General features: G+C 37.2%; 1 protein-coding gene across 2 annotated transcripts in view; it reads left to right on the forward strand.

The window, feature by feature from the left end:
* Positions 1-1,066: 1,066 nt before the first annotated feature.
* The window catches only part of ELMOD2 (ELMO domain containing 2), a 29,536-nt gene continuing 15,276 nt past the window's right edge, over positions 1,067-15,326 (forward strand). Inside the window, exons 1-5 of one of the 2 annotated variants that reach the window (XM_059378583.1) lie at positions 1,067-1,208; positions 2,374-2,527; positions 4,437-4,465; positions 13,456-13,553; positions 13,807-13,936. In XM_059378583.1, the coding sequence (XP_059234566.1) occupies positions 2,386-2,527; positions 4,437-4,465; positions 13,456-13,553; positions 13,807-13,936 (399 nt within the window). In that variant the 5' untranslated portion in view covers positions 1,067-1,208; positions 2,374-2,385. Of the gene's footprint in view, positions 1,209-1,239; positions 1,554-2,373; positions 2,528-4,436; positions 4,466-13,455; positions 13,554-13,806; positions 13,937-15,326 lie in introns of those variants that run through there. The other variant, XM_059378591.1, reaches the window with a different exon arrangement.

A 15,326-nucleotide genomic window follows, 5' to 3' on the forward strand; every position in this document is an offset into this window, starting at 1 on the left:
TTCAGTGAGGTCTTTAAGTTTCCTTCAAGATCTAAGATTCTGTGATTCTATTATTATAGGACATGTCCAGTTTTCGTGACCACGTTGATTGTTGGTTGCTTCCATGGGGCTTCCGTGTCTAATGTTTTACAATCAGCACCTTTTGAAAAAATGTTGAAGTGTAGAAAAGTGTGTATGGCTGCTGCCATGTGTGTTAACACATAAGGGGATGCGGGGATTATACAAGTACACACTTGCATAAAATATTCCTGGAGGTATGAACAAGAAACTAATGCTGGTTGCTTTTGAGAAATGGGACTGAGAGCTCAGGAGTTGTGGGTGGGTGGGTCTCCTGGCTGGGGCACATGACATCTTGTGGGGGTAGGTTATTTCTCCACCGAAGCTGTCCTGTGTACTTAGATTTACTCTTCCCTTATCCTTTGCTCCTCCAGCCACACTGGCCTTCGTGATCTTTCTCCCATTTATGAAGAACGCCCCTTTGCACTTGGGGTTTTCGTGCCTGGAATGCACTTCCTCCAGATACTCTTGGGCTTTGGACAAAGTCCCAACTTCTTTACTCAACATAGCAGAGTTTTTGGTGTTTTGTTTTGGTTTTGATTTTTGGGTTTTTTTTTGCCATTTATCCCATGGTCAAGTCATTAAACATAAATGCCGTTTCCTCATCCATAAAGTAGGGCTATTAATAAATACTTCGCAGAATTAATATTAAATGTAGGTGAAAGTGCTTTTGCAACCTTGGCGCTATGAAGGTTACCAAAAGTACGCTGTTTCTCCGTGAGTTCTTGGAGTTTAGGAGTAGCACACAGTTCCAGGACGCGCAAGCGACCTGAGGTTTAAGGCGAGAAGGACGTGCAGAGCCGCGCTTTTGACAGACCAACCTTTGGCACAGGGCGTGCCTCCAGGAAGTCGTTGCCAGGGAAACCGTTGGGCGTCCCTAGAATCCGAGCACGCGCGCCAGCGACTCAGAGCTACCGCCTTTTGGCGTTAGCAATTGGTGGAGCTCGGGCCAATCGGAGTGGCGGGAAGGGCGGGGCGGGGGCGGGCCGTGCCCCGGGGAGGGCGTTCCCGCGGCCTCCCTCCCCGACTTCCGGGTCGCGGTGCTTGCAGGGAGTGCTCCGCGGGTAGCGTCGTTTCCGTTGCCGGCTGTTTGCAGTTGGGGAAACCGAGGCAGCTCCAGCTTCCCCCCCTAGTTCTTCCGCTCCTGTGAGGTGGCTGCTGTTTCTTTTCCTCTCGGCCGTCGCTGCTTTGGCGCGGCTGCGCTGAGGGCGCGCGGGCTGGTTGAACCCCTCGGTGTCCTAAGGAAAACCGTGGGGGTGCCCAGGCCGGCGGGGCTTTGTGCGAGCCGTCCTTTCCCACTCGCAGGCAGCGCGCGACCTGGGCTCGGCCAGGCTCCGGAAGGGGGGCTCCGCGCAGCGACTCCCCGAGGTCCGGGGGGCTCCGGCGCCTCGAGGCTGGCGTTGCCCGTGCTCGGCAGTTCTCGCTTCTTTTGTCCTCGAGAGCGCGGACCTGGGTGGATTCATTTTCAAGTCGCAGTTCTGCCCCCATCTCTGACGGTGGGCGTTGCTTCTGCACTGACCTGCGGGGATTTCAAATTTGACAGCCCCTCGGGCCGGAGTCGAGGGACGCTGTACCTGTGGGAATGTTGAAGGCAGGAAGGATAGATAAAGCATTTTTATTTTAAAGTAACTTCTCACTGGTATTCCCCCTACCCCACCCCCACCCCCGCTTCCTCGAGAAGTTCAAGGTTTTTCTAATGCCGTCAAGATTCTGCTCTGTCGAGGGTGTAGTTTATTACTCTTTATTAGTGTTTCTGCCCTTCACCTCTTGAATGGAAAATCAGCACTTATTAGCCGGGGTGTGATCTACTCTGGGTTCAACTTACATTCTTCATTCAGTTCGTAAGCCCTGTGTTGTGGTTTTATTCGCTGGAATCTCCTGACTGCAGGACGGATGTAACTGGAATTATACGTCGGGGCTAAAAGAGCTCCTCGTTATACAAACCATTCAGATGTATGGCATATTTGATTTAATTGTTGCTACGTGGTGTCCCTTTTGTTCTTGGAACTGTTGAGCCCCATTCTCAGAGACTATAGGGAACTGAGGAGTTGAAGCTAAGTAAGTAGTTTGATTTTTACAGTTAATTCCTAAAAAAGTGAGAAATTGACTATTTGACCATCCATTATTTAACTGATCTAAATGGTATTTACTACATCTGTCATTGTTTTCTTACATGCCTAACTACTACTGCAAAGTAGACCCAGTGGAAGAACATGATGGATACAATCTGGGATTTGATAAGTCGAAATAACTTTTTTTTTTTCCATTTTTAAATCTAATTTAAGGTCATTAAATCTGTCATATTTCCTTCTCCAGGATTAAAAAAAAATGTTTATTTCTTTGTGGGAGTTCTTCTATGGGCACTTTTTTCGCTTTTGGATGAAATGGCTCTTACGACAGATGACTGGAAAATGTGAATTGCAACGAATTTTTGATACCTATGTAGGTGCACAAAGGACACACAGGATAGGTAATGTTATCTGAAAAACAATAAATCAATTTTAACTCTGAATGAATATTCTTTCTCAATATTGATAGTGACAGATGCACTCATTGTGTATCCTGATCAAGAATCTTCAATTTAGTTTTTTAGTCTTTGAAATCTAGCTTTGAATTATTCCAATTCTAAAACTATGATTTGATAGAAAAGGAATCATAATTTCATTCCACATCTGTGCAAAAAATGATCTCTGGCTCCTAAAATTCATCAGTTGTACCTTAGGTTATAGCTACAACCTATTTTCCAGAGAAAAATCTCTATATTTCTATATCCTTGGAAATTTTCACTTAAATGATGGGGAAGAGTGTCTGAATCTAGACCAGTTTTATATTCTGCACGCTTATCTGTCTTTTAGTCTTTTTTATGTAATTTGTGAAAGAACAGTAATAGGTATCTAGTGATCCCTGCTGAAGATTATTACAGAGTCTGTACTGTCCAGTGTTGTAGCCAGTAGCCACATATGGCTATTGAGCACTTGAAATGTGATTAGTCTGAATTGAGATGTGCATAATACGCACCCTGCGTTTCAAAGACTATATGAAAAAGGAATATAGAAATACAACATTAATAATTGTATATTCAGGATATGGTGAAATGATAATATTTTTGATGTTTTGGGTTAAATACATAAATTTCATGTGTTTCTTTTATTGTGATGTGGCTACTAGAAAATTTTAAAGTACACACATGGCTCACACTTTGGCTTGTGTTGTATTTCTTTTGCACAGTGGTGTTCTGTTACCTTCTAAAGTTCATCAGCTTTCAATGCTTAATTGAAAATATTGCTTTAAATTAGAACACAGAGGAGTGAGAAATGTGGTTTGAGGTGATTACTCTTTGACCAGAGTAAGGAAGACCAGGGATTGGCTACAGTTCATGTTCATTATATTGAATGGAAAATCATGACTTAACTAAATCCTCTTTTGTGTTGAACAAGTGTACTTCAACTAAGAAATCCACCCCTGTGAGATCTGGGGAGTGGGTGTTGGTATCCAAGGCAACTTGGGAAGAATGAGAGCTATAAGGAGGGAGTAAACCTCAGGGCAGCTGGATGATTGAAGTTTAATTACTTCCCTAGTTTTTTTTTCACAACTTCGTGGCTGACTTCAGTTATTGCCTGTAGTTCTCATTTGCCCTTTTGGCTGCTCTAAGAACAAAGTACCTCTTGATAAGAAATCTTAGCAGTCATGGTTTATGTTTTGTACTATGGGGGAAGAACATACTGAGGCATTAATTTGTGGCAAAACTGTTTTTGCTTGAATTTTTCAAATTGCTGAGAATAAAGATACTTAGTAAATGTGCCAAGAAAAAAAATGTTTAAATAGTCTAGTAGAAATGTTCTAGTCATTCTTGAAACAGAAGACCAGAATGGAGAAGCTGCTTTTCTATCTCTATTCAGAAGATAGTTGGCTGTATAATCTAAGTCATTACATGTTTGCCCCTTTGTTGTAAATCAGTCACTGGCTCCTCAAATCTAAATGCTTACTCCGTAAAGCCAACAGATGAAGAAAAGATAGTAAAACGCACTCTCCTTGTATGTTCTTGAGATGAGTTTCTGGGACCTAAGCTATTGTGAGGTAGCCACGAATGAATTTGCATTGGTTAGTAGACACTGGGGGTTTGCACAGAAACATGACCTTCGGGAAATTAGAATGGTCTCAACTTTTTGGCTCTGGTGTTGTATTGGGTTGAGGATCTTGGAATCGTATCTAGTTCTCTATACTGTGAGGATAACATTTAAAAATGTTGGCTGTGTTATACAGGTAGAAATCACATTTTCTAGAACTATTATTACTGGCTTGATATTTATATTATTTGTTTATGAAGTAATTCACAAACAGCTTTTAAGTGGTAACATTCTTTTTTCTTTTTATTTCAGAAAATTCCTTGACATACTCCAAGAATAAGGTAGGATTATATCAAGGTGGTAGTTCTAGAAAACTCAACCTGGAGATTCTTTTTCTTTAAAAGAATGCCTCAGGAAAAAAAAGAATGCCTCAGTTTTAGAATTATTTTTAATGTGCTACTAGAAGAGTCTTCGCTGTAGAGTATTAACATGAAATTTCCCACTTTGAAAGTATTATTTTATTTTTGAAACATTTTGTGTGTGTGTGTGTGTGTGTGTGTGTGTGTGCTACTCATGCATAGAGAAGGTATTTGAATAATTAGTCCCTATCTGAGGTTTTGTTTGTTTATTTTGCCTCAAAACAGCCTTTGGGAAAGCATCTTCTTAGGGAAAAAAAAAAAAAAATCTCATAACCTGTGTCCTTCAGATAGATTCTTATGTGAGATAAAAACAATTTTGGATAGTTACAAAAAAAAGAAACCCCAAAAACCCTGCGTCACATGCCTTTTGACCCAAAATTAAGTCCTACTTCATGCTGTTTATTAGTTAGCTTTTGCTGTGTTACAAACTTATAAAATCTCAGGGGCATATATAACAATACATTGTTTATTTCTTGCCCATGGTCTTCGGGCCAACTGGAGAGATTCTTCTTCAAGTAGGTCCCAAATTCAGGTTAGTTCCAATTGTGTCATTATTGGAACCCAGGTTGAAAATGTATGGGTACTTTGAGAATGTTCTCACAGTAGATCATTGAATGTCCAACCACAGAGACATATTTTTTAAGTTTCCTTCTGTCATGTCCATTAACATCCCATTGGGTAAAGTAAGTTGCATAGCCAGTCCAAGTCAAGAAATGTACAAATACACTGTGCCCACTACGAAGCCAGGGTAAGCATGTGAGTATATAATTTAATTATAGGGGAGTGAAAAATTGGGACAAATGATTCAGTCTGCTATATGCTGTACTTCTCTATAGTAGTTCACAATTTTTTCTCTCTCTATATAGATAGATTTCTATATATATACAAAATTTGGTATGGGAAAGGTAGAGTATGGGTCATCTAGATCATTGTTTAAAATCCCATAGTAGATCACAGCCAGCATTAAACAAAACAAAAGAAATAGAATACAAGATAATCAGAAAACACTGATTATTTATAGTAAAGTTAAATATTGTTTTATGAAATTTTAATTTTAGTTATCTGTGTGCATCTGTTGATATTCTAAATATCTATAGGTGTGTTTGTACTTGGTCATGATATACAATGTGGATAAAAAATAGAATGAAAAACTGTTGACTTGTTATTATCTAGTGATACCAATATGAGCTACTAATTCATGCCAGAAAGAAAATGGGCACTGTTGAATGTTGCAAGCATATCAGTTACGTTCTGGGGAGTGACCAATAAAATAAGTGCCTTTACTGATTTAGTTACAGTCTTTTTTTATGAATGGTCAAGGTAAGAATAACTCTTACATGAATATATATTGGGAACGGGAATCTGGAGTCTGATTCTTTTGTTTGGAATCCTAGAAAGTGATTAATATTCTTGTTCTTCTTTTTAAAATAAGAATGTAGGGATCGAAAATGTAACAAGTTGCTGTTTCTAAAAATTTATCCACCCATATAGTTCCTCCATTAATTGAAACTTAAGATGAGGGTGCCTGGGTGGCTCTGTGGGTTAAGCCTCTGCCTTCGGCTCAGGTCGTGATCTCAGGGTCCTGGGATCGAGTTCCACATCGGGCTCTCTGCTTGGCAGGGAGTCTGCTTCCTCCTCTCTCTCTCTGCCTACTTGTGATCTCGTTCTGTCAAATAAATAAATAAAATCTTAAAAAAACAAAAAACAAAAAACTTAAGATGCAGTGTCACAAAATAACAATATCATAAACTGTGGGAGAACCTCTAGAGAAGTTCTGAAACTAGCAGCTCAGTGTCATAGCTGTCTGTGTAACTATTGTTCCTACAACTGATTGTAACAACAGTTTTGGTCACAGATTTTACTAATGGGATTTTATATGTGGTATAATAATGCCAAACTTAAGTGGGACCATACATAAGATCTTGCTTTTTAAGAACTTCAGTGCCTTGGTCAAATCCTTGACCAAAAATTTGAATGGTGCCATATGTTCAACAGGATCTTCGGGTCTTTGGAAGTAAAGAGCATTGTTGAATGTAATTATGAATAGGCATTTAGAGAAGGTATAGGTAAACTTTACTGGGAACTTCAACATCATGGTAATGAGTTAAAGAAAAATACAGTGTTTATTCTTTTTTATCTGATTTACTGACTGAAAAGCCCACTTGAAAAGTAAATATTAACATTGTATTGTTAACAATTTTATTGGGACACCTAGGTGGCTCAGTCCAATAATTGCTGCCTTGGGCTCGGGTCATGGGGCTCGGGTCATGATCCCGGTTCTTGGGGTCAAGTCCTACATGGAACTCCTTGCTCATCAGGGAGTCTGCTTTTTCCTCTGCCTGCTGCCCCCCACTGCTTGTGCACGCGCTTGCTTGCTCTCTCTTTCTCTCTCTCTGACAAATAAATAAAATCTTTAAAAACAAAAAACCCCCAAATTTTTATTATTAAAAAGTATAGATTGCTAATGGTATTTTGTAGGGCATACTGAAAAAAAGGATAGTCAATGAATGGGTAGTTCCTTACTAAATTAAATCACAGAAGCTGGTTTTCTTGAAGTTTTAGATCTGAGGTAAACTTGTCATTAAACAAATGGAGGAAGCCTCATCAATTTAAACATACCATTTCTGATATGTATTACATCTCACTTGTATATTTGCATTTACTTTGTGGAGTAAAATCAAATTTCGATTTTGTGATACATTTCTATTAATCTGATCTACTTTTTTATCAGTATGAGAAAAGTCCGAGTTCAAATCCTGATTTCATCACTTGCTCGTGGTTTGACTTACGTGCAGGGTACTTATTTTCTTATCATAAAAGGAGGTGTTAATATCCACGTGATTGTTTTAGGATTGTAGATATTAATATGAAAGCAGTCTAAGAGAATACCTAGTACATGGTAGGTATATGAAAAATAGTAGTTGTTAGTAATATTAATGATAATGATATTAAACCAATATATACTACAAGATTTTTAGAAGTTTAAATATTCATGAACCCTTGTTAGGTATTTAAACACTTAACCTTGCTGATAATTGCTGTGAATAAAAGTGATTTTAGTCTATTAAGGCCACTTTATTCCTTAAAGCAGTGATAGTATGTTCCTACTGGGTTGTGAACTATTTCAGTGGAAATTCTTTGACTGTTAAAAATTGAGTCTCATTTGCTTATATTTTAGGCTAAGGACTACTTATTAATTGTATATTAAGGGTTACTAAACTTTAGGATTTATAAGTGAAAACAAAAACCTTACCGGAATTTGAGCAGTCTCATTCAGTATTGTTCTAACAAGTCTGGCTGCTGTGCAGTGTATGGTAATGTTGCAAAACTCAACTGTACTAATGCATATACAGGCATTAGAAAACTTTGAAATTGAAAGAAAGAACACTTTGTCAGTCTAATAGTGTTTTTGACTGGCTGTACTTTTCAGTCATAGCTGCTATCTTGGCTTTTAAATAATGACAACATTCTAGCTGTTGAATGATAAATCAGTTTTATGGCATCGGTTCACTTGTCTGGGCGATGGTATGGTCCAGTGATTACATTTGCGTATTTTTTTTGTCTTTAATTTTGCAAAAGGTAGGCTTAGATCCCCAACCTTTAAGTATATAACCACATAGGCGCTGTAGTTCACAAATGAAATGTTCATACTCTGTATATATAATCTCCCCGAATTTACTTGCATAGTGAAACACACTGTTGATATTTGCTGCCTGGAAATATGTGTTAATCATGTAGTTTGTAACCTACTCTCAAGGTAGGTGCAATAAAAAAGACTGTTTCACTTTTATGTTCATCAGATGCTGTTTAATAATAAAATCATACACAAAGCATATGTAAATTTTCTTACAAAATATATGATAAGTGATTCATATTTGTTGTTTTCTTATTCTTTATTATCACTTACTTTTTCTTTAGTAGAAGTAAACAATATTGGGAAAATTGTCTTTGGGTGTGTACATGGCTCAAGCCAGGTTAAAAAAGAAAGTTTTGGAATTACTGATTTCAGAAATTCTGTCAGAACTGTATATTCCAGTATTGAATATACCTTCAAATTGAACATAGAAAATGTTGTAATGGTTTATATTTATCCTCCATCCAGGCTGCTATTTTATTTTTGATGAGGAAGCAAAGACCTACCCAAAAGTTAGAGAATAAGCCAGAGATTGACAGATGGATAAAAAAGTAAGACTCCATTAACTGAATGTTGTTTCAAAAAATATACTCTAAACATAAGGACACAAGTAGCAAAAAGATACACCATGCAAACAAGCATGAAAAAGCTGTTGTGTCTTTGTTTCAGAAAATATAAACTTGGAATATTATCAGTGACTGGATTGTTTTTGTAATGATAAAAGGGTTTATTTCTTAAGAAAACACAACAACATTAAAAGTATGTGCGCTTATTAACAAAGCTGCCAAATACTTGAAGGAAAAATTGACTCAACTAAAAGGAGAAATACATGAATTCACAGTTGTAGTTGGGAATTTTAATACATTTTTCTCAATAATTGACAGTACAAAAAGACCCACTCCCCCCCAAAAAATCAGAAGGGATGTATACCATTTGAACAATACTTTGAAAAATACTTTTACAATAGTACTTTGAACAATACTTTATTTTGACCTGAATGACATTTTTATGATGCTATACCCAATAAGTGTATAATATACATTCTCAAGTACATGTGGAATATTCATACAGGTACATCAATATATGGGTCTTTAAATAAAGTCTCAATAAATTTCAAAGGCTTGAACTCATACAAAGTATGTTTTCTGTCCTCTATAGTGCTAACTTAGAAAAGTGTGACATCTAGAAAATCCACAAATATCTAGAAATTAAAAATTGAACTCATGGATCAGAAAAGAACTCACAAGGGAAGTTTTTTAAAAAATTGAACTACGTGATTTAAGGCCTCAAATCAATGATTTGTGCTTACACCTTAAACAAGAAGAGAGCAAATTAAACCCAAAGTAAGTAAAAGAAGAGATATAATAAAAAGATGAATTAGCAAAATGGCAAACAGACAAAAATGGGAAATAAACTCAAAAGTTGATTGAAAAGATTTGATTCTTAGCGATATTAATAACCCTCTAGCAACACTGATCAAGAAAGAGAAAACCCAAATTACCAATATCAGGAATGATAGAAGAGATATCAGACTACAAATTAAAAAGTATTAGGGGATACTATGAATAATTTTATGCCAATAAATTCTGTAGCATAGATGAAAGGGACAAAGTCCTGGAAAAATACAATTTATCAAAATGAATACAAAACAAAATTTAAAAATATAAATAGCCACACACCTAATAAGCGGAATTTGTTAATTTAAGAATTTTGCACCAAAAACCCTCCTTTTTTGTTCTTGTTGTTGTATTGTTAGTCACCATAAAATACATCATTAGTTTTTGATGCGGTGTTCCAAGATTCATTAAAATCCTCCTTTACTAGTGAACTCTTGTCAAACATTAGGAAGAAATAATACCACTATTATAAACCCCTAGAAAATCAAGTAGAGGGGCACCTGCATGGCTCAGTCGTTGGGTGTCTTCTTTCAGCTCAGGTCATTATCCTGGGGTCCTGGGATCCAGCCCTGCTTTGGGCTCCCTGCTGGGCGGGAAGCCTGCTTTCTCCCTCTCCCACTAACCCTGCTTGTGTTCCCTCTCTGGCTGTGTCTCTCTCTGTCAAATAAATAAAATCTTCAGGAAAAAAAAGTCAAGTTAAAAAAACACACACATTTTGTGAAGTCACTATAACCCCAATACTAAAACCAGACGAGGACAGTGTAATACGTGAAAATTATAAAGCTGTATTCTTCATGTGCACAGATGCAAAAGTTCCTTATTAGCAAATTGATTCCAGTAATCTATAAAAAGGGTAATGTATCACAGTGGAGTTTTCAAAGTCAATGAATGTAACTCACCACATTGACAAAGTAAATGAGAAAAGTAAGATCATTTCAATAGATACTGAAAAACTATTTTGACAGAACTCAATACCCATTCATGATTAAAAACTCAACTAGGAATAGAAGAACCTTCATCCGAATAAAGGCCATCAGTGAAAAACATGGAACTAACATGATATATAATACTGAAATATTGAATGCTCCCGCATTGAATTGGGAACAAGGTAAAGAGGGTTGCTCTCTGAATTTTTTCAGCATTGTGCTAGAGATCCTAGGTAGTCCAATAAGGAAAAGAAATCTAAAACGATGGGAAAGAAAACTTTTCATTAACACATGACATAGTTTGTGAGTGCAGAGAACCGTAAGAAGTCTACAAAAACTACTCACATTATCAATATAAGAGTTTAGCAATGTCTTAAGGCACGGTGTGCTTCTGTAAATTAGCAACAAACTTGGAAAACAGGATAAAAAGACAGTCCCACTTACAAGAGCATTCAGAAATATAAAATATTTAATGATTAATGAAAGCTCTACAACCCTTCTGCACTAAAACTCCTTTTCCTAAGAAAAGTTAAAAGTGGAAAGATACCAGATGGTCATCAGTTGGAAGACTTGTGTTGTTAAGATGTTAATTCCCAGGGGTGCCTGGGTGGCTCAGTGGGTTAAGCTTCTGTCTTTGGCTCAGGTCATGATACCAGGGTCCTGGGATTGAGACCCACATGGGCTCTCTGCCCAGGGGAGAGCCTGCTTCTCCCTCTTCCTCTGCCTGCCTCTCTGCCTACTTGTGGTCTTTCTCTCTGTGTCAGATAAATAAATAAAATCTTTTTTTAAAAAAAGGTGTCAATTCCCAGATTGACCTATGGATTCGATGTAATTCCAGTCAAAATCCCAGCAAGCTATTTTTGGAGAAAATGACAAGATCATTCTGAAGTTTTTTGTTTTTTGTTTTAAGATTTTATTTATTTATTTGACAGAGAGAGATCACAAGTAGGCAGAGAGGCAGGCAGAGAGAAAGGGGGAAGCAGGCTCCCTGCCCAGCAGAGAACCCGATGAGGGGCTCGATCCCAGAACTCTGAGACCATGACCTGAGCCAAAGGCAGAGGCTTTAACCCACTGAGCCCCCCAGGCACTCTGCATGCTAAAGTTTATACCAAATGTAAGGTTCCTAGTATAGCCCTTGTAATCTGTTAAGAGAATGAAGTTGGGGTGCCTGAGTGGTTCAGTCAGTGAAGTATCTGCCTTTGGCGCCTGTCATGATCCCAGGGTCCTGGGATTGAGTCCCGCATCAAGTTCCCTGCTCATCAGGGAGTCTATTTCTCCCTCTCCCTCTGCCCCCCACGCCACCCTGCTTGTGCTCTCTCTTGCGGGCATGCCCTCTCAAATAAAATCTTACAAATAAATAAAAAAGTCATAGAAAAGTGTCTACAGGAAAAGTATTTGCTGAGAGACTAGACATTATTTCTAATATGAAATCTGTCTCTATGTTTATGTAGGCCTTGAGCAAGTTCATTCAATCAGTTATTCATTCCTTCATAATGTAAGAGAGACAAAGGCCAGTGGCAAATCTGTAAAAGTAAGCAAATACAAAAATACATTGTCATAAGTACTCTTTCAGTGAGTATGTGCACGAAAGGGAGTAGCTAACTCCAGGCCTGAGGAAGTCCTCACAAAAGCAAATGATATTTGACTAGGTTTTTCATGTTTCAGGAAGCAAAAGGTTTCTATCCATGGTAAAGATAACCCTTTAATTACCACTGGGGTTTAAGGTTCAAGTCATTTCCTGTAGCCATATTACTTCAGGGTTTGACCAATTAGACCTTGTTGACCATATGTGTATCCTTACCAACTGTTAGTCTTTGATCATTTTCCTTCTCACTTTTACATTTACTTTGAGGAGTCTTCTTTTTGTTTCCTTTTCTTCCTTTTTAAAAATAATCATATGCATTGTTGTATGTGTCTTTTAGTGAAACAGTTGCCTTTCTTAAGGTTTTTATCTGCTAAATATCTCTGTTTAACAGTTATTTGGTCAATTATCTTTTACATGCAGGATAGGAAAAGATGAGCTAGATACAATCTCTGTGCTCAAAGAATTTCCCACTTAATATACAAAAGTAACTAATTTAGAAAGTAGAAAGCATCATAAAAAGGTTATAGATAAATCACTTTGGGGATTCCAAGAAAGGAAAGGCTAATTCCCCTTGAATAAAATCAGGGAAAATTTCTTGGGCCTGGTACATGAGCTAGCTTAAAAATGGGCAGTGTTGATATGTTTAGTGATTGGGAAGGAACATTCCAGAAGAAAGGTCCAGGAGATACAGAGGCATAACTTCAGGTATGATGAAAATATTTTGCCTGGGGTTATAAAGGATACCAGAGAGAATTTTGTTGGTAGTTTACAGAGTGATAAGAGTTAACTTTTTAAGGATAAAAAAAGTCCTGAACTTGCCTATTTGTTAAAAGAAGGATCCAGTGGACATTTATAGGACATATGTAAGAAATCTGTTTAACATGAAGAGAAAAAAGACTAAGGATACCAGTTACCAGTGACTGTTTCTAGCGGTAGCAGATTAATTACAAGAATATTTGAGTTCTCTTCTTTTTGCTCTTCTGCATTTAAAAGGTTTTTTGACTTCTACATTAAAATTTTTGTACACATACATGTAATTTAAAAATTGTATAAAAAGTATCTGCTTCACAAACCCAGTATGGTGGGAGCTCGTATGTTAAGAACTTAACACTTGAGAATCTGTTGGTTCTCAGTTGAGGAAGCCTTCATTGCATCCTGCTGCTTCTCTTTTATGTATGTATGTATGTATGTAGGCATGCATGCATGTATGTATGTGGGTATGTATGTATTATTTTAGTCCTGGGGAAACAAATTTCATTTCATTTTGCATTTTAATATATGCATTGTATGTTGACTAAATATCCCAAAACTTCCTGTAGTGTTTCAGCTCTAAGAGATTTTCCTCATTCAGCTTTCTTTCACATAAACAGGTTTTGCAGAAAGCAACTCTTGTTGTCCAGAGTGAAGTGGACAAATGTGTAGAGGATATAATGAAGGAAAAGAATATTAACCCTGAGAAGGATACCAGGTATGTTGTTTTCATGGTGTTCTCTTTTATTATGTACTTCTGTTGTGAGGTGTGGAGATGACACACAGTCAGTTGTAAAACATTGGAGCCGAAGGGGTTGTAGAGTTCATCCAGTTCAACCCTCTCACGTCAGTAGATGAGGACTTGAAGAAATGCTTTCTAGATCGACATGTGACACACAAGATGTGGAAGGCATTACTTTAGTGTGGTAAGAAGGAACAATTTTTAGAAATAATAATTTTCTCATTTTCAGTTTTAAAATCTGTATGAAGGCATGCTTACTGCAGATATCGGGTTATAAACAGCTCTATTTGGATGTAGAAAGTGTGAGGAAAAGGCCATATGACTCTGATAACCTCCAACATGAAAAGCTGCTTCTCAAGGTAAATTTCTGTTTTCTCTATCTAAGCCAGTAAAGTCTGTGTGCAGATTCTAGAGGCTTACCAATCATCCAGTTTCTTTGCCCCTTATTATTGTTGGTGAAAGATTTAGCTATTTTTGCAATTTTCTGATAAGCCTCATTAAAATATATTCATGTAAATTTTATTTTAATGCTTTTAATTCTGAAATAAATTAAAACTTACTGAGAGAGGTATCTTTTCAACTGATGAGTCCGCAAGCTTCAGATGTTCCCCCTACTTTTTATGTAAATTGCTTGTATAAGGTAGGCATTCTTTTTTAGCTTACTTAGAAATTGTGAACATGACTGTCCCTTTTCATATTATTATGTCAAAAATTTTGGGATTTACAGAATGTGAATTGCCAAATGATGCCACCATAGATTTAAAAATTAAGAAAGTAATTGAATTTTCCTATTTCTTATTTCTAAAGTATAAATACATAAGGCCAGTGAGAGGACGAAAGTAGAGATTACTAAACCTGGAATAAGCTTTCCAGATCATCTAGCCTATCAGCTTCGTTCTAGTTTTAGGGATGAGGATTCTAAGGCCGGAGGAGGTGAAGTAATTTTCTTTGGGGCCAATTTCATTTTTAAAGGGATAAAATAAAGAACATAGCACATTGTACTTGGAGTTAGGAGTTTGTTGTATCTAAAAGTGCTATGGAAAGAGACATTGATAATATCTAAGTAACAGATAATTTCTAAGTAAACAGAAAAGTTTTTTTTAAAAAACCCTTTTTTTCTGAGAAAGTATAAACATACACTTCACCTAAAATTAAAAATAAAAATTGATTTTGTAAAATGAGGATAATGAAACTACACACCTCAAAGGGCTGTTGGTGTAGACTGAACCTTTATATTTAACGGGAGGTTGGCCACCATTTATATCTTCATTGTTTACATTATTCCCTTAATTTCTGACCTTTTCTACATGATGCCTTCCCTTTAGAAGGGTAAGATACACATCCTAGCATCTTGGTCAAGAGAATTTTTATTTTGTTGATTCATTATGAGACTCCATTTTCAAGGTAGAGAGCCAGTTGCTGGTGGTAAATCCCACAGCCACTGCGCATACTCCGCGGTGTTCGTGGATAAAGAGCTAAGTAGGTACATGCTTCCTTAATCTGTAGTTTAAGGACCACCTTCACGAAAGTTAACCAAGGTCTTATATTTACAGTGTAAGATTTCACATTTGCCCCATGAAATCAGAATCTCCAGGGGTAGAACCCAGAAATTTGATATTTGTGCATATTTAACTTGACTGTTACTGGTTTTACTGTGTCTCTCCCCACATCACTGAGGCTTTATCACTGGCATAATCAAACCCCTTGCCGAACTCGTGGAGAGACACTGATGTGTTAGTAGAAAGAGAA

This window comes from Mustela nigripes, chromosome 1, assembly GCF_022355385.1.
Source record: "Mustela nigripes isolate SB6536 chromosome 1, MUSNIG.SB6536, whole genome shotgun sequence".
Lineage (NCBI taxonomy): Eukaryota > Metazoa > Chordata > Mammalia > Carnivora > Mustelidae > Mustela > Mustela nigripes.